This window comes from Heptranchias perlo, chromosome 40 (assembly GCF_035084215.1).
Source record: "Heptranchias perlo isolate sHepPer1 chromosome 40, sHepPer1.hap1, whole genome shotgun sequence".
NCBI classification, from domain to species: Eukaryota; Metazoa; Chordata; class Chondrichthyes; order Hexanchiformes; family Hexanchidae; genus Heptranchias; species Heptranchias perlo.
The window spans coordinates 17,386,742-17,413,344 of record NC_090364.1 but is presented as its reverse complement, the minus strand read 5'-3'; the positions used below and the strand labels follow the sequence as shown (position 1 = coordinate 17,413,344).

The 26,603-nt window shown below is 44.8% G+C and overlaps 1 protein-coding gene across 1 annotated transcript in view; it reads left to right on the top strand.

The window, feature by feature from the left end:
• Window positions 1–26,603, top strand: part of LOC137305760 (SUN domain-containing protein 2-like) — a 94,845-nt gene that overhangs the window by 17,443 nt on the left and 50,799 nt on the right. The window contains exons 5-11 of the mRNA XM_067974710.1: window positions 10,591–10,659; window positions 11,385–11,478; window positions 12,820–12,881; window positions 16,142–16,275; window positions 19,682–19,930; window positions 20,401–20,478; window positions 22,377–22,420. Coding sequence (XP_067830811.1) covers window positions 10,591–10,659; window positions 11,385–11,478; window positions 12,820–12,881; window positions 16,142–16,275; window positions 19,682–19,930; window positions 20,401–20,478; window positions 22,377–22,420 — 730 coding nt within the window. The remainder of the gene's footprint in view (window positions 1–10,590; window positions 10,660–11,384; window positions 11,479–12,819; window positions 12,882–16,141; window positions 16,276–19,681; window positions 19,931–20,400; window positions 20,479–22,376; window positions 22,421–26,603) is intronic.

Genomic DNA, 26,603 nt, shown 5'->3' with positions numbered 1-26,603 from the left:
TCGGTGCTGAATAGTGGGGGATGTGATGGGACTCGGCGCTGATACCGGGGTGGGGAATGTCGAGAGGGCAAATTGATGGGCTTGGTGCTGATACTGGGGAATGGGAGATGTGAACGGACCTGGTGCTGATACTGGCTCGGGGAGATGTGAATGGACTCTGTGCTGATACCGGGCTGGGGGATGCGGATGCGCTTGGTGCTGATACTGGGGTGGGGGGGGCAGTGGGGAGTTTTGTGAATAGTATTGGTGCTGATACTGGTGGGATGTGAATGGACCCGGTGCTGATACTTTGAGGGGGGGGGGGGGGGGGGGGTTGGGGAGATGTGAATGGGCTCGGTGCTGGTAACGGGGGGGGGGGGGGGGGATGTGATTGGACTCAGTGCTGATTCATAGGAGCATAAGAAATGGGAGCAGGAGTAGGCCATACGGACCCTTGGGCCTGCTCCACCATTCAATCAGATCATGGCTGATCTTCGACCTCAACTCCACTTTCCCACTCGCTCCCCACATCTCTTGATTCCCCTAGAGTCCAGAAATCTATCCATCTCAGCCTTGAATATATTCTTAGTTATAGTCCAGCAATTTTATTTTAAATTCACAAGCTTTCGGAGGCTTCCCCCTTCGTCAGGTGACGAAGGGGGAAGCCTCCGAAAGCTTGTGAATTTAAAATAAAATTGCTGGACTATAACTTGGTGTTGTAAAATTGTTTACAATTGTCAACCCCAGTCCATCACCGGCATCTCCACATCTTGAATATATTCAATGACTCTGCATCCACAGCCCTCTGGGGTAGAGAATTTCAAAGATCCACAACCCTCTGCATGAAGAAATTACTGCTTATCTCAGTCTTGAATTGCTGATACCTTCTCCTGCGATTATGCCTCTTGAACGAAGAGGCATAATCTCTCAGCATCCACCCTGTCGCGCTCCCTCAATCATATATGTTTCAATGAGACCACCTCTCGTTCTTCTAAACTCCAGAGAGTATAGGCCCATTCTACTCAATCTATCCTCAGAGGTCAACCCTCTCATCCCAGGAATTAATCTAGTGAACCTTTGTTGCACTGCCTCTAAGCCAAGTATATCCTTCCTTAGATAAGGAGACCAAAACCGTACGCAGTACTCCAGGTGAGGGCTCACTAATGCCCTGTACAACTATAGTAATGGGGGGCTGTGACTAAGCATGTCCTTGATGCTGGATTAGGATCAGTGACCCGGTTACTAAACATGGCACTGCTGGCTGTGAGCTCACAAGAAGATAATCCCACCGCTTACAGTAACTTAAATAATCTTTGCACCCAACTCATGGTGGAGGAAACATTTAGACAGCACGCCCTCTATGATGGAGGGATCCTTTATACAGTGGTATTCAACATAGGGATCCATGTGTAAATGCTTAGCACCTACTTTTTGTTATAAATAGCTCTCGGCACTCAGTATCACATGGTTCTGAATCGGCTGCAGTGCTTGCTTCGCAGGTTACCTGTAATAATGGTAGGAGCTGTTTATTGAATGTTGTACAGTGTGACATTTTTGGTTTTATGCTAGATATTCTCCTTGAGTTTAGTATCACTGCTTATTCCCCTAAGTGGACCTCTTGTTCCTGACGGCCTGAGTGTGCCGAGTATCTTGGTAAATGCAGCAAGACCCAGAGGTCAGAGAACTCCTGTCAGTGCATTCCAGCTTAAAGAATAGATCATATGCACCCACATGATCTCCTCACCTTCAATAGGAAGATGAATATGCACTCGATCAGACTGAGATATTGTTATAATAATTTATTGAGCAATGAGCAGTACTCAGTAGAAACAGGACATTTACAATAATTATAAACTTTAAAACTCTGCTCAATCGAAGCGACTATAAACATCACTGCCTGCCCTTCTCACAAACCTTGCGCATCTTCACCTTAAATGTCGCTGTTAATGAAGCCCATTACTTTCAGAAGATTCCCAATATATCTATCACATTGGATGTTTGTCCCAACCACTGTGATTACTGGAAATTAACATAGTCCAACCAGGAAAATAGATACTACACAACAGGTTGACACCACTTAAATCTGCATTCAACAGAGATTAACATATTAAACTCCTCTTCGTCCAGTCACAGGCGTATATTAATGCCTTAGCTTACAGAAAGAGCTATCTGACAATGTTAATGATGACCAGCGACAAAAAATCCAACAAGTAATTTAAAAAAGACAAAAATGCTTCCTTTTTGTCATCATGCAAGAAGTCTGATGGGCAAGGCAGATGAACTCAGGGCATGGATGGATACATGGGACTGGGATGTTATAGCTATTACTGAAACATGGCTAAGGGAGGGGCAGGACTGGCAGCTCAATGTTCCAGGGTACAGATGCTATAGGAAAGATAGAGCAGGAGGTAAGAGAGGAGGGGGAGTTGCGTTCTTGATTAGGGAGAACATCACGGCAGTAGTGAGAGGGGATATATCCGAGGGTTCGCCCACTGAGTCGATATGGGTAGAACTGAAAAATAAGAAGGGAGAGATCACTTTGATAGGATTGTACTACAGACCCCCAAATAGTCAATGGGAAATTGAGGAGCAAATATGTAAGGAGATTACAGACAGCTGCAAGAAAAATAGGGTGGTAATAGTAGGGGACTTTAACTTTCCCAACATTGACTGGGACAGCCATAGCATTAGGGGCTTGGATGGAGAGAAATTTGTTGTGTATTCAGGAGGAATTTCTCATTCAGTATGTGGATAGCCCGACTAGAGAGGGGGCAAAACTTGACCTCCTCTTGGGAAATAAGGAAGGGCAGGTGACAGAAGTGTTAGTGAGGGATCACTTTGGGACCAGTGATCATAATTCCATTAGTTTTAAGATAGCTATGGAGAAGGATAGGTCTGGCCCAAAAGTTAAAATTCTAAATTGGGGAAAGGCCAATTTTGATGGTATTAGACAGGAACTTTCAGAAGTTGATTGGGAGAATCTGTTGGCAGGCAAAGGGACGTCTGGTAAGTGGGAGGCTTTCAAAAGTGTGTCAACCAGGGTTCAGGGTAAGCACATTCCTGATAAAGTGAAGGGCAAGGCTGGTAGAAGTAGGGAACCTTGGATGACTCGGGAGATTGAGGCCCTAGTCAAAAAGAAGGAGGCGGCATATGACATGCATAGGCAGCTGGGATCAAGTGGATCCCTTGAAGAGTATAGAGATTGCCGGAGTAGAGTTAAGAGAGAAATCAGGAGGGCAAAAAGGGGACATGAGATTGCTTTGGCAGATAAGGCAAAGGAGAATCCAAAGAGCTTCTACAAATACATAAAGGGCAAAAGAGTAACTAGGGAGAGAGTAGGGCCTCTTAAGGATCAACAAGGTCATCTATGTGCGGAACCACAAGAGATGGGTGAGATCCTAAATGAATATTTCACATCGGTATTTACGGTTGAGAAAGGCATGGATGTTAGGGAACTTGGGGAAATAAATAGTGATGTCTTGAGGAGTGTACATATTACAGAGAGGGAGGTGCTACGCGCATCAAGGTAGATAAATCTCCGGGACCTGATGAAATGTATCCCAGGACGTTATGGGAGGTTAGGGAGGAAATTGCGGGTCCCCTAGCAGAGATATTTGAATCATCGACAGCTACAGGTGAGGTGCCTGAAGATTGGAGGGTAGCAAATGTTGTGCCTTTGTTTAAGAAGGGCGGCAGGGAAAAGCCTGGGAACTACAGACCGGTGAGCCTGACATCTGTAGTGGGTAAGTTGTTCGAGGGTATTCTGAGAGACAGGATCTACAGGCATTTGGAGAGACAGGGACTGATTAGGAACAGTCAGCATGGTTTTGTGAGTGGAAAATCATGTCTCACAAATTTGATTGAGTTTTTTGAAGGGGTAACCAAGAAGATAGATGAGGGCTGTGCAGTAGATGTGGTCTACATGGACTTTAGCAAAGCCTTTGACAAGGTACCACATGGTAGGTTGTTACATAAGGTTAAATCTCATGGGATCCCAGGTGAGGTAGCCAATTGGATACAAAATTGGATTGACGACAGAAGACAGAGGGTGGTTGAAGAGGGTTGTTTTTCAAACTGGAGGCCTGTGACCAGCGGTGTGCCTCAGGGATCGGTGCTGGGTCCGCTGTTATTTGTTATTTATATTAATGATTTGGATGAGAATTTAGGAGGCATGGTTAGTAAGTTTGCAGATGACACCAAGATTGGTGGCATTGTGGACAGTGAAGAAGGTTATCTTGGATTGCAACGGGATCTTGATAAATTGGGCCAGTGGGCCGATGAATGGCAGATGGAGTTTAATTTAGATAAATATGAGGTGATGCATTTTGGTAGATCGAATCGGGCCAGGACCTACTCCGTTAATGGTAGGGCGTTGGGGAGAGTTATAGAACAAAGAGATCTAGGAGTACAGGTTCATAGCTCCTTGAAAGTGGAGTCACAGGTGGATAGGGTGGTGAAGAAGGCATTCGGCATGCTTGGTTTCATTGGTCAGAACATTGAATACAGGAGTTGGGATGTCTTGTTGAAGTTGTACAAGACATTAGTAAGGCCACACTTGGAATACTGTGTACAGTTCTGGTCACCCTATTATAGAAAGGATATTATTAAACTAGAAAGAGTGCAGAAAAGATTTACTAGGATGCTACCGGGACTTGATGGTTTGACTTATAGGGAGAGGTTGGATAGACTGAGACTTTTTTCCCTGGAGAGTAGGAGGTTTAGGGGTGATCTTATAGAAGTCTATAAAATAATGAGGGGCATAGATAAGGTCGATAGTCAAAATCTTTTCCCAAAGGTAGGGGAGTCTATAACGAGGGGGCATAGATTTAAGGTGAGAGGGGAGAGATGCAAAAGGGTCCAGAGGGGCAATTTTTTCACTCAAAGGGTGGTGAGTGTCTGGAACGAGCTGCCAGAGGCAGTAGTAGAGGCGGGTACAATTTTGTCTTTTAAAAAGCATTTGGACAGTTACATGGGTAAGATGGGTGTAGAGGGATATGGGCCAAGTGCAGGCAATTGGGACTAGCTTAGTGGTATAAACTGGGCGACATGGACATGTTGGGCCGAAGGGCCTGTTTCCATGTTGTAAACTTCTTTGATTCTATGATTCTATCATAATCTCTTTGATGGAAAGGTCTATAGCCAGGGGTTTTTGCCATTGGCCTTATATTTGGCCACCTGTGCTCAGTTTCACCAGTCAGTCTAAAGCACCATTACAGGACAGTGTGTCAGCAAGTAGCCACTTCAGAAGTGAGCAGCTGTATTTCGAGAGTCAGTCTTATAGTGAAAGCTAGCACAGGAAATGGGTTAAAAGCTTAATAAAAGTTTGCAACGACTGTAAATATACTTTTTGTACTGTGTGCTGTTTACATGTAGCTGTATTTGTCTGGTGATTTATAGCCTGTGCTTTGGTGTGACAGTGTTGTTCTTGTATCTACGAAGTGGTGATGCTGAACCCAAGGAAAGATCTCGCTTAAAAACTCAAAAACATAACATACAGTTTTGTAGAGGGAGTTTAAGAAATTAGGCAATAGAATGTTGTTGTCTTCCCTTGGAGAATAGTGTGAAGTAGGGGAAGGATTTGCAGGCTGATTAACAGTCTGACAGGCCATGATGTGAATGCTCCTTCCGAGGCCGTAATCATCTTTGCACCAGCCGACGTGGTGGTTAGTCCTATATGGTAGGAGAGTTTTATGGGCTTCCACAACCCATATGATGAGGGGGTCTACCTATAGTCACCAGACATGAGTATCCCACTAAATCTCAATCCAGAATTCAGAGCCAAAGCTCCGATCTCCACTCGCCAGTACTGTCTGAAGCGGGATTTGCACCCAATGACACAGACAGGAATGCTACCACTAAGTGAAAGGGCTCGCTCCCAAAGACACGAGTGAAAAAGACGATCTCACGGGAATAATCTACATATTGTTTCCTGTGCCATATGTTAAGGAGAGGAAGATTAGAAAGGTCATTGCCTGGCTGGTGCAAGAGGTAAGGGCTCACAATTCTGGATCTGTGGAGTGAGTTCGGAACTAGAGATTGGAAGGCCTTCACCTGAACTGAAATGCCACCAATCTCCTGTAGACATAGTAAACAGCAGTGGAGGGTGGGATTTAAACTGATATGGCTCTACATGGGGAACGTCTTGACTTAGTACTAGAAAGAGAGAGCAGGATAAATAAAGCTCTTTGAATAGAAGTACAATTATAGAATGGCCTCCTTCTGTGCTGTAACCATTCGGCCCATCGAGCCTGTGCCGGCTCTTTAAGAGAAATCCAGTTAGTCCCATTCCCCTGCTCGTTCCCCATAGCCCTGCAAATTTTTCTCCAAGTATTTATCCAATTCCTTTTATGAAAGCCATGATTGAATCTGCTTCCACCACCCTTTCAGGCAGTGCATTCCAGATCATAACGACTCACTGCATAAAAAAAGTTTTTCCTCATGTCGCCTTTGGTTCTTTTGCCACTCACCTTGAATCTGTGTCCTCTGGTTCTCGACCCTTCAACCAATGGGAACAGTATCTCTTTGTTTACTTTATCTAAACCCGTCATGATTTTGAACACTTCTATCAAATCTCCTCTCAAGCTTCTCTGTTCGAAGGAGAACAACCCCAGCTTCTCCAGTCTATCCATGCAACTGAAGTTCCTCATCCCTGGAACCATTCTAGTAAATCTTTTTTGCACCCTCTCTAAGGCCTTCACATCCTTCCTAAAGTGCGGTGCCCAGAACTGGATACAGTACTCCAGTTGTGGCCGAACCAGTAAAGATTCATCATAACCTCCTTGCTTTTGTACTCTGTCTCTATTTATAAAGCCCAGGATCCTGTATGCTTTCTTAACCGCTTTCTCAAGCTGCCCTGCCATCTTCAACGATTTGTGTACATATATCCCCAGATCTCTCTGTTTCTGCACCCCTTTTAGAATTGTACCCTATATTGCCTCTCTTCATTCTTCCTACCAAAATTTATCACTTCATACTTTTCTATGTTAAATTTCATCTGCCACGTGTCCGCCCATGCCGCCAGCCTGTCTATATCCTCTTGAAGTCAATCACTATCCTCCTCACTGTTTACTACCCTTCCAAATTTTGTGTCATCTGCAAATTTTGAAATTATGCCCAGTACACCCAAGTCTAAGTCATTAATATATATCAAGAAAAGCAGTGGTTCCAGTACTGACCCCTGGGGAACACCACTGTACACCTCCCTCCAGTCCGAAAAACAATCATTCACCATTACTCTGTTTCCTGTCACTTAGCCAATTTTGTAACAGTGCTGCCACTGACCCTTTTATTCCACGGGCTTCAATTTTGATGACAAGCCTAGATAAGGCTCGTCATTAAAGATAATCATAGACAAGTCACCTGGTGTGGATGGGATGCACCGTAGGTCGCTGAGGGAAGTAGGGGGGGAAATTGTGGAGGTACTGGCCACAAGGAGGTACTTCCAGAAGTCCTTGGATACGGGGATGGTGCCAGAGGACTAGAGAATTGCAAATGTTACACCCTTGTTCAAAAAAGGGTGTAAAGATAAACCCAGCAACTATAGACCAGTCAGTTTAACCTCGGTGGTGGGGAAACTTTTGGTAACGATAATCCAGGACAGAATTAACAGTCACTTGGACGAGTGTGGATTGATTAGGGAAAGCCAGCATGGATTTATTAAAGGCAAATCGTGTTTAACCAACTTGATAGAGTTTTTTGATGCGGTAACAGAGAGGGTAGATGAGGACAATGCAGTTGATGTGTATATGGATTTTCAAAAAGCATTTGATAATAGCAAGCCTACCATGTGGCACTTCAAGATTGCGGCCCATAGAATAAAGGGTACAATGGCAACATGGATACAGAATTGGCTAAATGACAGGAATCAGAGATAGTGATGAGTGGTTGTTTTTCGGACAGGAGGGAGGTGTGCAGTGGTGTTCCCCAGGGGTTGGTGTTGGGACCACTGCTTTTCTTGATATATATTAATAACTTGGACTTGGGAGCACAGGGCACAATTTCAAAATTTGCAGATGACATAAAACTTGGAAGTGTAGTGAACAGTGAGGAGGACAGTGATAGACTTCAAGAGGATATAGACAGGCTGGTGGCATGGGCGGACATATTGCAGATGAAGTTTAACGCAGAAAAATGCAAGGTGATGCATTTTGGTAGGAAAAATGAGAGGCAATATAAACTAGACTGCACAATTCTAAAAGGAATATGGGGTTGTATGTGCATAAATCGTTGAAGGTGACAGGGCAGGTTGAAAAAGTATACGGGCTTCTAGACTTTATAAATAGAGGCATAGAGTACAAAAGAAAGGAAGTCATGATGAACCTTTTGTAAAATACTGGTTCGGCCACAACTGGAGTATTGTGTCCAGTTCTGGGCACTGCACTTTAGGAAGGATGTGAAGGCCTTAGAGAGGGTGCAGAAGAGATCCAGTAGAATGATTCCAGGGATGAGGGATTTAAATTACGTGGAGAGGCTGGGATTGTTCTCCTTGGAACAGAGAAGGTTGAGAGGAGATTTGATTTGAGGTATTCAAAATCATGAAGGGTCTGGACAGAGTGGATAGAGAGAAACTGTTCCCATTAGTGGAAGGGTCAAGAACCAGAGGGCATAGATTTAAGGTGATTGGCAAAAGAACCAAAGGTGACATGAGGGAAAAACATTTTTACACAGCGAGTGGTTAGGACCTGGAATGAACTGCCCGAGGGAGTGGTGGAGGCAGATTCAATCATGGCCTTCAAAAGGGAACTGGATAAGTACTTGAAACAAAAAAATGAGCAGGGATAGAGCGAGGCAGTGGGACTAGCTGGATTGCTCATGCATCGAGCAGGCATGGACTCGATGGGCCGAATGACCTCTTTCCGTGCTGTAACCTTCTATGATTCTATGAAGCCTAACATGCAGCACTTCACCAAACACCTTTTGGAAGTCCATATACACTACATCAACCGCATTGCCCTCATCGACTCTCTCTGTTACCTCGTCTAAAAACATTATCGAGTTAGTTAAACATGATTTGCCTTTAACAAATCCGTGCTGGCTTTCCTAAATTAATCCACACTTGTCCAAGTGACTGTTAATTTTGTCCCGGATTATCATTTCTAAAACCTTCCCCACCACTGAGATTAAGCTGACTGGCCTGTAGTTGCTGGGTTTATCCTTGCACCCTTCTTTGAAGAAGGGTGTAACATTTGCAATTCTCCAGTCCTTTGGCACCACCCCCATATCTAAGGATGATTGGAAGATTATGGCCAGTACCTCCGCAATTCCAACTTTACTTCCTTCAGCAACCTAGGACCGGGTGATTTATCTACTTTAAGAACAGCTAGCCTTTCTAGTACCTCTTTATCAATTTTTAGCCCATCCAGTATCTCAACTACTTTCTCTTTTACTGTGACTTTGGCAGCATCTTCTTCCTTGGTAAAGACAGATGCAAAGTATTCATTTAGTACCTCAGCCATTCCCTCTGCCTCCCAACATAGATTTCCTTTTTGGTTGCTAATTGGTCGGCGATATATGTCCAAGTTGGGATGGTGTGTGACTTGGGGGGGGGGGGGGGGGGGGGCGGGAAATTGGAGGTGATGGTGTTCCTGCGCACCTGCTGCCCTTGTCCTTCTAAGTGGTGGAGGTCACAGATTTGGGAGGTGCTGCCGAAGAAGCCTTGGCGAGTTGCTGTATTGCAACCTGTAAATAATACACACTGCAGCCATGGTGCACCGATGCTGTAGGGAATGGATATTTAAGCTAGTGGATGGGGTGCGATCAAGCAGACTGCTTTATACTGGATAGTGTCGAGCTTCTTGATTGTTGTTGGAGCTGCACCCATTCAGGGAAGTGGAGAGTATTCCATCACACTCCTGACTTATGCCGTGTAGATGGTAGAGAGGCTTTGGGGAATTGGGAGGTGAGCCACTCGCCACAGAATACCCTACCTCTGACCTGCTCTAGAAGCCACGGCATTTAAGCGGCTGGTCCAGTTGAGTTTCTGGTCATTGGTGACCCCCCCCCCCCCCCCCCACAGAATGTTGACGGTGGGGAACTTGATGATGGTAATTCCATTTAATGTCAAGGGGAGGTGATTAAGCGCTCTCTCTTGTTGGAAATGGTCATTGCTTGACACTTATATGGCACGAATGTTACTTGCCACTTATCAGCCCAAGCCTGGATGCTGGAACTACTTCCACCGGCGCAGAGAAGGCAAAGCGGTGATTTAGTAGACGTTTTTAAAATTCGAAGGATTTTGAAAGGATGAATGGGGAAAGACTATTTGCTCTGGTTGCGGAGTCAGTTACGAGGGGAAATTGTCACTAAGAGTGAGAGGTTAGGATAAGTTATTTTTTACACAGAGGGTTATTAGAGCAGGGAATGCTTTGCCACAGGGAGTGGTTGGGACAGAAACCATTACATCTTTTACAGGAAAATTGGAAATGTATTTGAAGCAAATAAAGATACAGGGCTATGGGGAGAGAATGGGACAGTGGGATTAGTTTGGGATTGCTCTAGCAAAGAGCTGGTATAGATACAATGGACCAAATGGCCTCCTTTTGTACAGGAAACTTCTGTAGTTTTATGGGCGAAGTTCATTTCAGTGATTGCCTTTTCCTTTTCACTTCCCAGGTTCCACACATTCAGCACCGGCTTCTCCCATTGCCAAGCTCTGGAACTGGATCTCTGTGCTGTCTCCAGGTGCCTCCATCATTCCTTCCTGTCATGTTAACATATATCCGTGTCAAAGGTCCCAAAATTCTGCCCCAATGAAACGGGACCCGATTGATGAATGGGTCCCAGAACAGTGGAGCACTCTGCTCCTTCCTCGAATTTAAAGGCAGTAATTTACAGAAACCATGCTTCCAGTTATTCTGTTCACTGAACAGTGCATGATTATTAGGACTGATTTATTATAACTCTTAGTCTCGGTGAAGGGGCCTGGTCACCGTTGATGTGCTTCAGCCTCTATGTTGCATTATTTAGATCTGTACATCCCTCTGTTGGTGCCCAAAGGTGTCATTTAATGACAAGTTTTTCTCCATAATTAATGAGTTGGGTGTACAGACCAGAAGGTGACAGGTTTAATCCACAGTCTGTGCTGAGTTACCTGCTCCAAGTCGGGTAACAATAGGATCATTACCTATCATTGTCTCGGTGTTCTGTGCTACGGAGGGCAACAATACGTCAGGGTTTGTGCACAACATCGCTAACCAATTCCCCGTGTGTGCGTGTGTGCGTGCGTGCGCGCGCGCCCAGGTCTGTGCACTGACCACTTAGGAGGGTAACAATGCGTTACTTAGCCAGAGATGGTCTACAATATCTATTGGCTCCATTGTAGAACAGCCTGGGCACTGTTACCTTCTAGTGATGGGAAGTTTACTAGTCGTAGTATTGCCTGACTGACTGGATTCTGTCTGTTTCAGGGAAAGCTCTGTCCATGGTGTACTGGTGGCTCGGGACAGCATGGTACCAGTTAACAACCGCAGCCTCCCTGCTAGATGTCTACACACTGTCCAGGTGAGTGCTGCTGGGAGTCAAGGTCTTTCCTTCACTGCCGGCATTCAGTTATAAGTGAGGAACCTGGAACAAAACAAACATTTTCCCTAATACAGGACATCCCACCCGCCCACAGAATGCACCACACTCACTGTACCTAATACAGAAAATACTCTGCGTCACACACAATACATCACACTGTACACAACATCCTCCCCTCACCGAAAGCATTGCAATCACTGTACCTAATACAGGACGTTCCCCGGGCACACACACAATGCACCACACTCACTGTACCTAATACAGGACATTACCCTCACCCACACAGAATAATCCACACTCATTGTACTTAATATAGGACATTCCTGCCCAACACCGAGTACACCACACTCACTGTACCTAACACAATGCATTTCCCCCTCCCTCCACAGAATACGCCACACTCACTGCACCTAATACAGTACATCCCCCTCCACATGGAATACGCCACACTCACTGTACCCAATACAGGACATCCCCCTCCACAGAATACGCCACACTCACTGTACCCAATACAGGACATCCCCCTCCACAGAATACGCCACACTCACTGTACCCAATACAGGACATCCCCCTCCACACTGAATACGCCACACTCACTGTACCCAATACAGGACATCCCCCTCCACAGAATACGCCACACTCACTGTACCCAATACAGGACATCCCCCTCCACAGAATACGCCACACTCACTGTACCTAATACAGGACATTCACACCTCCCTCACTATAATACACTATAATATGTGTGTAATACAAAACCCAAAGCCTGGTTGTTTGCGGCTCACATTGTTACTACTCTGCTGGTGCCTCTGTGTTGAGGATTTTGTAGGTGGCTGTAAATCGCTGGAAATATTGTAGATTTCACAGGCTCGCCTGATGGTGATATTTCATACTGATGTAAGTGCTGCTGAACTCCAGTTTATTATGATTTAAATGGTCAACCCTTTGTGACCTTCTCTTGGTGCTTTTGATGGGTGCTGTTTTGTTTGCTGGGAAGGTTTTTCCCCTCCACAACAATCCACTGTATTGACCCTCCTGGTGTAGCTGGTAGAGTGGCACATTAGGGCAATGTACTGATATCTGTGGTGGGGCGGAGTGTGACGGGAACTGAAAAGCAAAATGTGTGATTAGTAACAAGATTTGAAGTGGATTGTTAGATTTATTAGATGGAGGGTCCTACATGGCCATCTTTGTCGCTATAATTATTGATGCCTTGTTTGTTTGTGATTGCTGGAAAATGGTCAGAGTGCTAATAGTGAAAGTGGACGAAGATTCTGTGTGCAGGAATCAACCAACGTCTTTGTTTTGTTCTCCTTCTAGGTGTGTACCCAGTATGAAGAGGTGGCTGCTGCTGGGTTTGCTGGTGTTGCTGGGTTTATTGGGTAAGGACTTGCTCCATTTAGGGTCACCTACAACATCGACCAGAATGTTTCTATCTTCACTTTTATTGTATCTGAAAATCCCAATAGCAGTGAATTCAGTGAGAGTACGGTGAAAAGCTGACATGAGCCCAGTTATGTGGGGGGGGGGTGGACATTGGGGTGATAGCGGGTAGGGAGTGGGCACTGGGGTTTATAACGGGTAGGGGTGGGAATGGGGGCATATAGAGGGTACAGGTGGGGCAATGGTATCATAGTAGGTACAGCACAGGAGGCAGCCATTCGGCCCATCGTGCCTGTGCCAGCTCTTTGATAGAGCTATCCAATTAATCCCAAGCTCCTGCTCTTTCCCCATAGCCCTGTAAATTTTTTCCCTTCAAGTATTTATCCAATTCCCTTTTTGAAAGTTACTATTGAATCTGTTTCCACCACCCTTTCAAGCAGTGCATTCCAGATCATTACAATTGCATAAAAGAATGTTTCCTCATGTCGCCTCTGGCTCTTTCGCCGATCACCTTAAATCTGTGTCCTGTAGTTATCGACCATTCTGCCACTGGAAACAGTTTCTCCGTATTTACTCTATCACAATCGTTCATGATTTTGAACACTTCTATCAAATCTCCCTTTATCCTTCTCTGTTCTGAGGAGAACAACCCCAGCTTCTCCAGTCTCTGCATATAACTGAAGTCCCTCATCCCCGGCACCATTCTAGTAAATCTCTTCTGCACCTCTCTAAGGCTCTCTATCTTTCCTAAAGTGTGGTGCCCAGAATTGAATGCAATACTCCAGCTGCAGCCTAACAAATGTTTTATAAAGGTTTAGCATAACTTCCTTGCTTTTGTACTTTATGCCTCTATTAATAAAGCCCAGGATCCCATATGCTAGGTGGAAAGTAAGCTGTGAGGAGGACACAGAGTCTGCAAAGGGATATAGACAGGTTAAGTGAGTCGGCAAGGTGGCAGACGGAGTATAATGTGAGGTTATTCATTTTGGTAGGAGGAATAGAAAAACAGAATATTTTTTAAGTGGTGAGAAACTATTAAATGTTGGTGTTCTAGACTCCAGTCATGGGAAACAACCTCTCAGGAGTCAAGCCCCCTCATAGTCTTTAAATGTTTCAATGAGATCACCTCTCATTCTTCTAAACACCAGAGAATATAGGCCCATTCTACTCAATCCCTCTCATCCCAGGAATGAACCTAATGAACATTCATTGCACCCCCTCTAAAGGCAAGTATCCTGAGATAAGGAGACGAAAACTGTACACAGTACTCCAGGTGAGGTCATAAGAACATAAGAAATAGGAGCAGGAGTAGGCCAATCGGCCCCTCGAGCCTGCTCCGCCATTCAATAAGATCATGGCTGATCTGATCCTAACCTCAAATCTAAATTCATGTCCAATTTCCTGCCCGCTCCCCGTAACCCCTAATTCCCTTTACTTCTAGGAAACTGTCTGTTTCTGTTTTAAATTTATTTAATGATGTAGCTTCCTGGGGCAGCAAATTCCACAGACCTACTACCTTCTGAGTGAAGAAGTTTCTCCTCATCTCAGTTTTGAAAGAGCAGCCCCTAGATTAGTTCCTGGGATGAGAGGGTTGTTCTATGAGGAGAGGTTTCGTAAAATGGGCCTATATTCTCTGGAGTTTAGAAGAACGAGAAGTGATCTCATTGAAACATATAAGATTCTAAGGGGGCTTGACAGGGTAGAGGCTGAGAGTCTGTTTCCCCTGGCTGGAGAGTCTAGAACTAGAGGGCACTGTCGCAGGATGTGGGGTCTGCCATTTAAGACTGAGATGAGGCATTTTTTCATTGAGTGTTGTGAATCTTTGGAATGCTCTACCCCAGAGGGCTATAAATGCTGAGTTGTTGAGTACATTCAAGGCTGAAATAGATAAATTTTTGGACCCTACGGGAATCAAGGGGATCTGGTAGGAAAGTGGAGTTGAGCTTGAAGATCAGCTATGATCTGATTGAATGGCGGAGCAGGCTCGAGGGGCCGTATGGCCTATTCCTGCCCCTATTTTTATGTTCTAAGCTCTGGAATTCCCTCCCTAAACCTCTCTACCTCTCCTCCTTTTAAGATGCTCCTTAAAACCTAGCTCCTCACCTGTCCTATTATCACCTTATGTGGCTTAATTTCATATTTTGTTTGATAACGCTCCTGTGAAGCACCTTGGGACATTTTACTATGTTAAAGGCGCTATATAAATGCAAGTTGTTGTTGTATCATGAACCTTAGATTTCTCGAGCTTTCTTTTTCTGTTTCATTTTAATCTCTATCTTTATTCATCCAGGGAGCCCTAGCTTTGAATGCCCTTCCTTTCCCCTTCGTGGGAATGTGCCATCTCCTCCTTGAAGGCCTCCCATTGTTCAATTACTGTTTTGCCACCAATTTGTGATTCCAATCCACCTGGGCAACATCCCTTTTTAACTCACTGAAATGAACCCTCCTCCAGTTAAGTATTTTCACATTTGATTATTCCGTGTCCTTTCTCCTATCTATTCTAAATCTAATAATATGATCACTATTCCCCAAATGCTCCCTCATCGAAACTTGCCCCATTTCATTCCCCAGAACTAGATCCAGCACTATTTTTCCTTCTTCGTTGGGCTAGAAACACACTGATCAAGAAAGTTCTCTTGTACACATTTCAAGAATTCCTCCCCCTCTTTGCCCTTTACACTGTCACTGTCCCAGTCTACATTGGGATAATTGAAGTCCCCCATTATCACTATAGCTCTCGCATCTTTCTGTAATTTGCCTGCGAATTTTCTCCTCTATCTCCTTCCCACTATTTGGTGCCTATAGTCTACACCCAGTAACGCAATAGCTCCTCTATTGTTCCTTAATTCTAACAAAATAGTTTCTGTCTTTGACCCCTCAACTACATCATCCCTTTCCAGTGCTATAATAGTTTCTTTGATCAATACTGCCACACCCCCCCTATCTTTCCTGAATACCTTGTAGCCAGGAATACTAAATATCCAATCCTCCCCTTCTTTGAGCCAGGTCTCTGTTATTGCCACTATATTATAATTCCATGTGGTGACTTGAGCCTGCAGCTCACCAGCCTTATTGGTATGTAGGGGGTGGGGCAATAGTTTAGAGGATAGGGGTGTGTGGCATGGGGTATATAGAGGGTAGGAAGTGGACTGCTATGAGGAGTTATTTGAATGAAGTCTGGTATTGAATGTTAGATGCAGCGATGGTCAGTAATGTCACCTCCTTTGGTCACTAAGGCGGGATCTTCATTCCTCTGCAGGTGTTTGGCTCTTAATGTCATCCAGACCCGTGAGGACTCGAGCTGAGATGCCAGCAAAAATAGAAAGAGAAGCTGCGAAATGGTCAGCTTGGCCGGAGAAGCTGGCAGCTCCTGCGATGGACCTCTCTCAGCAGGTGAGCAGTATACACATTCACTGGGCACCTCCCATTTCATCTCTACCTGGGGTTCTTTCTCTAGCTATCTCTTCACCTGCAGGCTTCTAACTGATGTCAATTAAACAGTTTTGGCTATATGTTCAAATGCTCCAATCCATCCTATACAGCCCATAAACATAGGGTAGACTCACCCTGATAGAGCTACAGGTGCTGGAAGATCCCAACAACTTCTATTCCAGAAAAGGCCCAGAAACCAATGACTATCCAACAAAGCTCCACATGTCGTCTCCTCCTCCTGAAACAACCGTAAGGAGATAAGCAACTCTACCAGCAATTTGAAGACCGCCTCAATTACACAAAAAAGGCAAAAATCCCATCACCCTGCACCGCCCCCCACCCCCACCACCACCATGTTCCTCCCACAGACCTATATTCCTACTCAATCCTGGCCAATAGACTGGACACGGTTGCCCCAGGTCCAGTTCACTGTGACCAAACAAGCTTCATGCAAGGCCAACACCTAATAAAACACAAGATGCCTATTCAGTGTTGCACACCAATGCAGCAGTAGCACCCTCCCTACCCTAATACTCTCCCGAATGTGGAGAAGGCATCTGACTGGGTGAAGTGGACTTTCCTTCTTGTTGTACTCAAGACAAATGGGCTTGGGTGACACTTTCCAGAAGTGAATTAGAATCCTATACTCCGACCCATGTCCACTCTGTGCACCAACAGCCTCAGCTCCCCAGCATCCCCCTCTAACAGAGGACCAGACAAGGTGCCACTTAATACCCATCATCTTTGTACTGATCATAGAACCCTGATAGCAGAGTGAGATTGGACATCCACACTGTAGCAGCTGGAGGAGCGGAACACAATATCACTGAATGCTGATGACATCCTACATTATATAACTAACTGCTCCACCTCACTCCCAACATTTTCCTTAAGATCAATTTGCTTGGCTGATTCTCAGTCCACAGTCCTAACTTCTCCAAAACAGGTGATGCCCCTTGTGTAGGCCATCCACAAACCAATTTCTGATCAGGATCCAGCTTCAAATAACTAGGAGCAATAGTGATGCCCAAACTTATTGACCTGTCCAGAAAACCTTCTCACACCTGGCCAGCATAGACACTGACCTGGACAGATGGAGCAACCTGCCCATATTGATCTTTGGAAGGATGAGCAAAATGAAAATGAATGTACTCTCCCATCACCTCAACCTGTTTCAGTTGCTATTGGTTACGCCCAATGTAGCTATTCAAGAACCGTGACACCTGCATCTCCAAGTGTCTGTGGACTGATACATCTGCAGCTTGCCAAGCAGGAGGAAGGGGCCAGTCTACCCAACCTTAGCCATTACTATTGGGTAGCTCAACTCCAGGGAACTATGGCCTAAAATTAGTCTGTTTCCACAACCCTTATCTGGGAATGGAGACCGGGGCCTCTGGGCCAATCCCCCTATGTAGCCTACCCTTCATAGACCCCTAGAAAAGGTAAACTGGGGCCCAGAAACACCCATTAATAATGGCAACACTATTTGCCTGGAGAGGTCTTCATCTCTCTGAAATCCATCTGGACCCATTGGTCCTCTCTCAAATCTGGCATAATGGGTAACTCCCAAATGCATTCAGCAAGGGTGGTTTCTGAACCAGCAAGACAAAGGCAGCCCCAAACTCTGTCAACTCCTTGACAGAAGCCAGTTTGTGATTTTCCAATTGACACATTTCCCCCTTACCTAGCATGACCTTTTCATGCCACCTCCAAATTACACATCTCCAGAACCTACCCATGCTCAAAACTCTGCTGGATCTGTGTCTCCACTCTTGACAAATCCCTACAAACACTTTCCTATCCTCTCTACCACATTTCCTTCCAGATCAAAAACTAGGGGCCATTATCAAATCATCCTGACCCCCAAACAGCACATTGTGCCCAGTGCACTCCTCTGCACGTACTGTCTGACAAACTATGCTGACTTCACAAATTATATGGACTTTTTTTCTTAAGAGAGAATAACTGATGACAGGTGGGCATGTTGAGCAGAGCTAGCACTCATATGCCCTTGTGTTTATTAAGTTGGCTGGGCAGGTTGCAGGTTCCTTCTCTGTGCCCTCTGTCTATATCTGTGTGGCAGGGAACAAGTCAGTGAAGAGCCCAGTCATCCTGTCGAGTATAACAAGTCTGAAGATATGAAAAAAAAGAACTTGCATTTATATAGCACTTTTTAATATCCTCTGGATATTCCAAATTGTGGTACTGCCATTGAATTACTTTTGAAGTGTAGGTAAATGTGACAACCAATTTGCACACAGCAAGATCGCACAAACAGCAGTGAGTTGAATGGCCAGTTAATCTATTTCAATGCTTCTGGTAGAGAGATGTGTTGGCCAACACATCAGGTGAACTCCCAACTGAACAGCACACACAGCCGAAGTTTAACGTGTCGTGCGAAAGATGCCATAACCAATGCAGCACTCCCTCATTACTGCACTCAAGTGTCAGCTTATAATAACTGTTTCAGTCCCTGAAGGGAAGCTTAAAACCACAACCTCTAACAAATATGAGTACTGCTACTGAATCAAGCTGACACATGAAGTGTTGATGTGTACAGATGGTAGATTGAATTGGAAGTGGGATTTCAAAATGGCATTAAGTCAGCATCTCAACCAAATTGTTGCTGTTACAAAAAACATTTTCATTAAATATCGTGTTGAGTTTGGATGTTGCAAGGGTAGTGCAGGGCAGTGCGAGAAGGAGGGGGGAGGCAGAGGAGGTAGGAACCAGGAGGGGGAGAAGGGGACCGGGAGGGGGACTATTGACAGAAGCGGATTGGCAGTGTGGGGTGCAGGGGAGGAGAAAGTGATTGGCAATATGGGAGGGGGGAAATGTATTGGGAGTGCGGAAGGGGAGACAAGGATTGGCATTGTGGCGAGCGAGGAGGGGATTGGAAGGGGGGGGAATGGGATTGGCAGTGTGGGAGTGGGGAAGGGGATTGGTAGCATGGGAGGGGGAGAAGGGGATTGGCAGTGCGAGGAGGGGATTGGCAGTGTGGAGGGGAGAAGGGGATTGGCAGTGTGGGGATGCGGGGATGGGGGGGGCTTGTCAGTGAGGGGAGTTGGGGTTGGTAGTGCAAGCCCTCTGCCAATATTAAGTATCGAGAACCCGCACTGGATTATAGGTGAAATTCAAATGAGTGTATGTCTCTGCTCCATGTTGGCGGTCATTTGCAGCGTCGATCCGTGTAGGGGCCAGGCTGCTCTTCAGAATAACTTGGTCCTTCGCCATCGCACAGGAAGCTTATAAAGAACAAAGTGTGCTGGTTACACAAACTGAAGAAAGGGGAAATAAGACTGCATTTAATCCATCATAGATCATGTAGACATCCACTAAGGAGCTAACTATCTAATTCTTTTATTAGGATGATTTGCAGTCTCGTATGCAGAGAATAGAGCACCAGTTGGCACAGCTGGCTTCTGACTTAAGTACTCGGGTACAGCAAGACACTGAAAACAGTCAGCGAATCCGGCAGGCAACGGAGGGGGAGACTGTCCCGGTGGCTCCTCCACTTACACAGGATGATGTGACCAAACTGTTCAACGAGTACACCAGCCAACAGCACGAGTCATTCCGAGACGAACCGCCAAATGATTCAATTTCTAAGATTCAGGTGAAATTTAATTCTTGTCTTCACCTACAGACCTTCGATTGCATGGCCCCAATGACTTGTAACACTAACAGGATGTAGTACCCACTGGCACCAAGCTCAGGAAGGCTTTCTCTCCACTCTCCATATCTCTACCCATCACCACACATTACGAATATCATTAAAGTGCAAAATTAGTGCGCTTCGGCACCCCTGGAGGAGGCTTTGCACTCAAAGTGTTTAGTGGTGTGCGATGGGGGTGTTTAGTGGTGTGTGATGGAACTGTGGTATACAATGAGTGTGTTTAGTGGTGTTATGTTTAGTGATGTGTGATGGAAGTGTAGTGTGCGATGTAGGTGCTTAGTGGTGTGTGAGCTAGTTAATACATCGTACAAAGTGCCTGGTAAATTCCATTCGCAAATGTTGTGGAAAGACCCTCGCTTATACAAGGAGGGGGATTCTGTAAGTGATGTTTTATCTTTTTTTTTCTCTAGAATGAACTAGCTATCATTCGGAACCAACAAGATGCCCAAATGGAGAAGGTGCTACAAAAAATTAGTGGCCAAACAGAGGTGGGTTTTGTAAACCTGTAGCGATGGGTCAGTCAGTGCCAGTTGAGAGGTGATATGATTGCTGTTTTTAGGATGCTATAAGGACTAAATAACAGTTAAAACCAGAGGAGTTGGCCTGCGCTTGAAGGGGGTTAAATTCAAAACTAATCTCTGGAAACAATAGCCTCTATTTTAACTTCCCCCACATGGTGGAAAGCAGGCGGGGGACAATTAAAATAACGGGAGTCACTTACCCCCTCTAATCTTGCTTCCCCCCCCCCCCCCCCCACCCCGTGTCCCCATATTAACCTGCTCTTTTAAGCTGGAGAGCAGGAAAGAAGCAGAGTCCTTTTATAAGTATGCAGATCGGGTCTGATAATGCCATCATCACCAATCTGCATTTTCAACCTGAGGCCTGAGCGGGGGAGGGTGGCAGTGTCAGCTTCCCCGTCAGCCTCCTGGGCCAAACCTATCGGGAGCCGGAAATTGGCCAGAAGCAGCCCAGAAGGTAAAGTTTTTAAACTTATTTTTCCTGTTTCCCTGTGGGCCAGGAGAGGCAAGAGTACTTATCCATGCCTCACAAGTAAGCCTTTGGTTCCCTTTGCACCAGTCTACACGCCCCCACCCACCCTCTCCCCATCGCAGAGAGACGCCCACCTCCCCCTGATCGCAACCCCGACCTCTCAGACCCCCCCTCCCCCAATCGTTGCCCCGAGCTTTCCCCCCTCGCTAACTGCCGGGACCATCCTTGCTCACGATGGTCCCAGCCCAGGCATGCTTTGGAGGAACAAGTGACTTTGGACCTATGGGGGTATAAGTCAGCTCTCGTAGGTGGTCTTTTTTTGTCTAGCAATTCTCATGTTCCGATGGTGTCTTGGTGGCAAAATGCAAAAAGGTAAGGATATGTATTTTAGGGATTTAGAACTGCTGCACAATCAAGATGAGGAGGTTGTGAGGGGGCGAAAAATGCAAGAACAACAATCTATGAAGTGTTTTGGCTTTCATACATCACTGGGCTTAGGCTAGGCCTGGAGTTCATACCTATATAGTTCTGATGTTGGGCCGGTCCTGGGGCTAGGACCTAAGTTGTGGTGTTGGGCCAGGAGCTGGGACCTGTGCAGTTCTGGTCTTAGGCTGGACATAGAATCATAGAAGTTTACAACATGGAAACAGGCCCTTCGGCCCAACATGTCCATGTCGCCCAATTTATACCACTAAGCTAGTCCCAATTGCCTGCACTTGGCCCATATCCCTCTATACCCATCTTACCCATGTAACTGTCCAAATGCTTTTTAAAAGACAAAATTGTACCCGCCTCTACTACTGCCTCTGGCAGCTTGTTCCAGACACTCACCACCCTTTGAGTGAAAAAATTGCCCCTCTGGACCCTTTTGTATCTCTCCCCTCTCACCTTAAATCTACGCATCTACGCCCCCTCGTATAGACTCCCCTACCTTTGGGAAAAGATTTTGACTATCTACCTTATCTATGCCCCTCATTATTTTATAGACTTCTATAAGATCACCCCTAAACCTCCTACTCTCCAGAGGAAATAGGCTCAGGCCTTGAGTTGCCACCTTTTGTCAAATCCAAAACTGAGCAGGGATAGTTCATGGTATTTTGTGTTGCTGAAAATTCATTAAAAGCTTCAATAATTAATGTGTGCACATCATAAAAGGTAGAAAGAAATGGGAGGAAATCTTCCATTTTAGAAACCAGATTCTTGGTGTTTGCTTTACATTTTCAAAGTTTCTGGACAGCCCACTTGAAAATCAAACTGTTCTAAAATTGTACAGATGGCAAGCCAGTAGGGTCTGTGCAGCCTGGGCAGTTGTAACTGGGAATCCATACAAGCCTCTCAAAGCACAAACACATAAAATTGGAACTGAGTCCCATTTTCTGCTTCTTTCCCTTTCCAGGAGATGTACAGAGAAATGAAGGATGCAAAGTCTGCTTTTGAGAGGTACGGGGGATGGGCCTGTGGCACTGTTTCTCTACCATGTGTCATACTGCCTAACAGGAGCATTTCCAATCAGAAATAGCCGCGGTGATGACTGTTACTAATCTCTGAGCTGGGTATTCATAGTATCATAGTAGGTACAGCACAGGAGGAGGCCACTCTTTGGAAACTACATAAATGACAACTGTCCTCAAAAAAATGACAACCAATGGAAATAGTGCATCAGTTCAGTAGAATTATCATCAGTATGGGAACAGCGAGTGACTGGACAGGCTGGAATATCGTCAGTATGGGATCAGCTAGTGACTGCAGTCAGGAATATCATAGCAGGTACAGCAGAGGAGGAGGCCATTTGGCCCATCGTGCCTGTGCCGGCTCTTCGAAAGAGCTATCCAATTAGTCCCATTCCCCTGCTCTTTCCCATAGCCCTGTTTTTTTTTCTCCTTGAGTATTTATCCAATTCCCTTTTTGAAAGTTACTATTGAATCTGCTTCCACCACCCTTTTCAGGCAGTGCATTCCAGATCATAACAACTCGCTGCAAAAAAAAAAGTTTCCTCATGTTGCCTCTGGCTCTTTTGCCGATCACCTTAAATCTGTGTCCTCTGGTTACTGACCCTTCTGCCACTGGAAACAGTTTCTCCTTATTTACTCTGTCAAAACCGTTCATGATTTTGAACACCTATCAAATCTCCTCTTAACCTTCTCTGCTATAAGGAGAACAACCCCAGCTTCTCCAGTCTCTACACATAACTGATGTTCCTCATCCCTGGTACCATTCTAGTAAATCTCTTCTACACCCTTTCCAAGGCTTTGACATCTTTCCTAAATGGAACACAATACTCCAGCTGTGGCCTAACCAGTGTTTAGCATAACTTCCTTGCTTTTATAATCTATTCCTCTGTTAATAAAGCCCAGGATCCCATATGCTTTTTTAACAGCCGTCTCAACTTGTCCTGCCACCTTCAAAGATTTGTGTACATATACCCCGAAGGTCCCTCTGTTCCTGCACTCCCTTTAAAATTGTACCATTTAGTTTATGTTGCCTCTCCTCGTTCTTCCAACCAAAATGTATCACTTCACACTTCTCTGCGTTAAATTTCATCTGCCATGTGTCTGCCCACTTCACCAGTCTGTCTATGTCCTCCAGAAGTCTGTCACTAACCTCCCATTGTTTACTACATTTCCAAGTTTCGTGCCATCTGCAAACTTTGAAATTATACCTTTTACATCCAAGTCCAGGTGATTAATAAGAAAAAGAGTAGTGGTCCTAAACTGAGACCTGGGAAACACCACTGTATACTTTCCTTTTTAGTCTGAAAAACAACCGGTCACCACTACTCTTTGCTTTCTACCCCTGAGCAAATTTTGTATCCATGCTGACACTGTATCTTTAATCCCATGGGCTTTAATTTTGCTAACATGTCTATTATGTGGTACTTTATCCTTTTGAAAGTCCATATACACAACATCCGCACTACCTCCATCAACCCTCTCCGTTACTTCACCAAAGAACTCAATCAAGTTAGGCAAATACGATTTTCCTTTAACAAATCCGTACTGACTTTCCATAAGACCATAAGAGATAGGAGCAGGATTAGGCCATTCGGCCCCTCGAGCCTGCTCCCACCATTCAATGAGATCATGGCTGATCTGATTTTTATCTCAACTCCACTTTCCCGCCTTTTCCCCATATCCTTTGACTCCCTTGCTGATCAAAAATTTGTCTAACTCAGCCTTGAATGTATTCAATGACTCAGCCTCCACAGCTTTTTGGGGTAAAGAATTCCAAAGATTCACGACCCTCTGGGAGGAGAAATTCCTCCTCATTTCCGTCTTAAACGGGCGACCCCTTATTCTGAGACTATGCCCCCTAGTTTTAGATTCCCCCATGAGGGGTAACATCCTCTCAGCATCTACCCTATCGAGTCCCCTCAGAATCTTGTATGTTTCAATAAGATCTCCTCTCATTCTTCTAAACTCCAATGAGTAGAGACCCAACCCGTTCAATCTTTCCTCATAAGACAACCCTTCCATACCCGGAATCAACCTAGTGAACCTTCTCTGAACTGCCTCCAATGCAAGTATGTCCTTCCTTAAATAAGGGCACCAGAACTGTAAGCAGTACTCCAGCTCACCATCACCTGTACAGTTGTAGCATGACTTCCCTGCTTTTATACTCCATCCCCCTAGAAACAAAGGCCAATATTCCATTTGCCTTCCGGATTACCTGCTGCACCTGTATGTTGACTTTTTGTGTTTCATGTACGCGGACACCCAGATCCCTCTGTACCGCAGCATTTTATAGTATTTCTCTCCATTCAAATAATATTTTGCTTTTTTATTTTTCCTCCCAAAGTGGATGACTTCACATTTTCCTACATTACATTCCATCTGCCAAATTTTTGCCCATTCACTTAACCTGTCAATATCCCTTTGCAGACACTTTGTGTCCTCATTGCAACTTGCTTTTCCACCTATCTTCGTATCATCAGCAAATTTGGCCACAAGACACTCTGTTCCTTCATCCAAGTCATTGATATATAGTGTAAATAGTTGAGGCCCCAGCACTGAGTCCTGCGGCACCCCACTAGTTACAGATTGCCATTTTGAAATGACCCCGACTCTTTGTTTTCTGTTAGTTAGCCAGTCCTCTATCCATGCCAGTATATTACCCCCAACACCATGAGCTCTTATCTTGTGCAGTAATCTTTTATGTGGCACCTTATCGAATGCCTTTTGGAAATCCAAATATACTGCATCCATTGGTTCCCCTTTATCCACCCTGCCCATTACTTGCTCAAAGAACTCTAATAAATTTGTCAGACACAATTTCCCCTTCATAAAACCATGTTGACTCTCCTTGATTGTATTGAGTCTCCAAATGTCCTGCTACTACTTCCTTAATAATGGATTCTAGCATTTTCCCAATGACCGATGTTAGGCTATCTGGTCTATAGTTACCTGCTTTCTGTCTCACTCCCTTCTTGAATAGGGGTATTACGTTTGCGGTTTTCCAATCCGCTGGGACCTTTGCCAGAATCTAGTGAATTCTGGAAGATTACAACCAATGCATCCACTACCTCTGTAGCCACTTCCTTTAAGACCCTCAGATGCAAGCCATCAGGTCCAAGGGACTTGTCAGCCTTTAGACCCATTAGTTTACCTAGTACTTTTTCTCTAGTGATATTGTTTTTAGTTCCTCCCTCCCCTTTGCTCCTTGATTTTCTACTATCATTGGTATATTATTAGTGTCTTCTACTGTGAAGACAGATACAAAATATCTGTTCAATCCCTCTGCCATTTCCTTGTTTTCCATTATTATTTCCCCAGTCTCATCTCTAAGGGACCAATGTTTACTTTAGCTACCCTCTTCCTTTTTATATACTTGTAGAAGCTTTTACTGTCAGTTTTTATATTTCTTGCTAGTTTACTCTCATAATTTATTTTCTCCCTTTTTATTATTCTTTTAGTCATCCTTTGCTGGTTTTTACAGTTTTCCCAATCTTCGGGCTTACCAGTAATCTTTGCCACGTTGTATGCTTTTTCTTTTAACCTGATACTATCCTTTACTTCCTTAGTTAGCCATAGTTGGTTTACCCTTTTTGTGGAGTCTTTCCTCCTCACAGGGATATATTTTTGTCGCGAGTTATAAAATACCTTTTTAAATGTTTGCCACTGCTTATCCACCATCATACTGTCTAATCTGTTTACCCAGTCCACTTTAGCCAATTCCATCCTCATTCCTTTATAATTGCCCTTATTTAAGTTTAATACAGTAGTTTCAGACCCAAGATCCTCGCTCTCAAACTGGATGTGAAATTCTATCATGTTATGATCACTGCTTCCCAAGGGATCCTTTACTTTGAGATCATTAATTAATTCTGTTTTGTTACCCATTACCAGATCCAAAATGGCCTGTTCCCTGGTTGGTTCCCTGACGTATTGGTCTAAGAAACAATCCCTAATACACTCTATGAACTCCTCCTCAGGGCTATTTTTGCCAATTTGATTTGTCCAATTTATATGAAAGTTAAAATCACCCATGATTATTGCATTACCTTTTTTACAAGCCCCCCTTATTTCCTGATTAATATTTTGCCCTACAGTGTAGCTACTGTTAGGGGGCCTATATACTACTCCCACCAGTGATTTCTTTCCCATGCTATTTCTGGCCTCCACCCAAA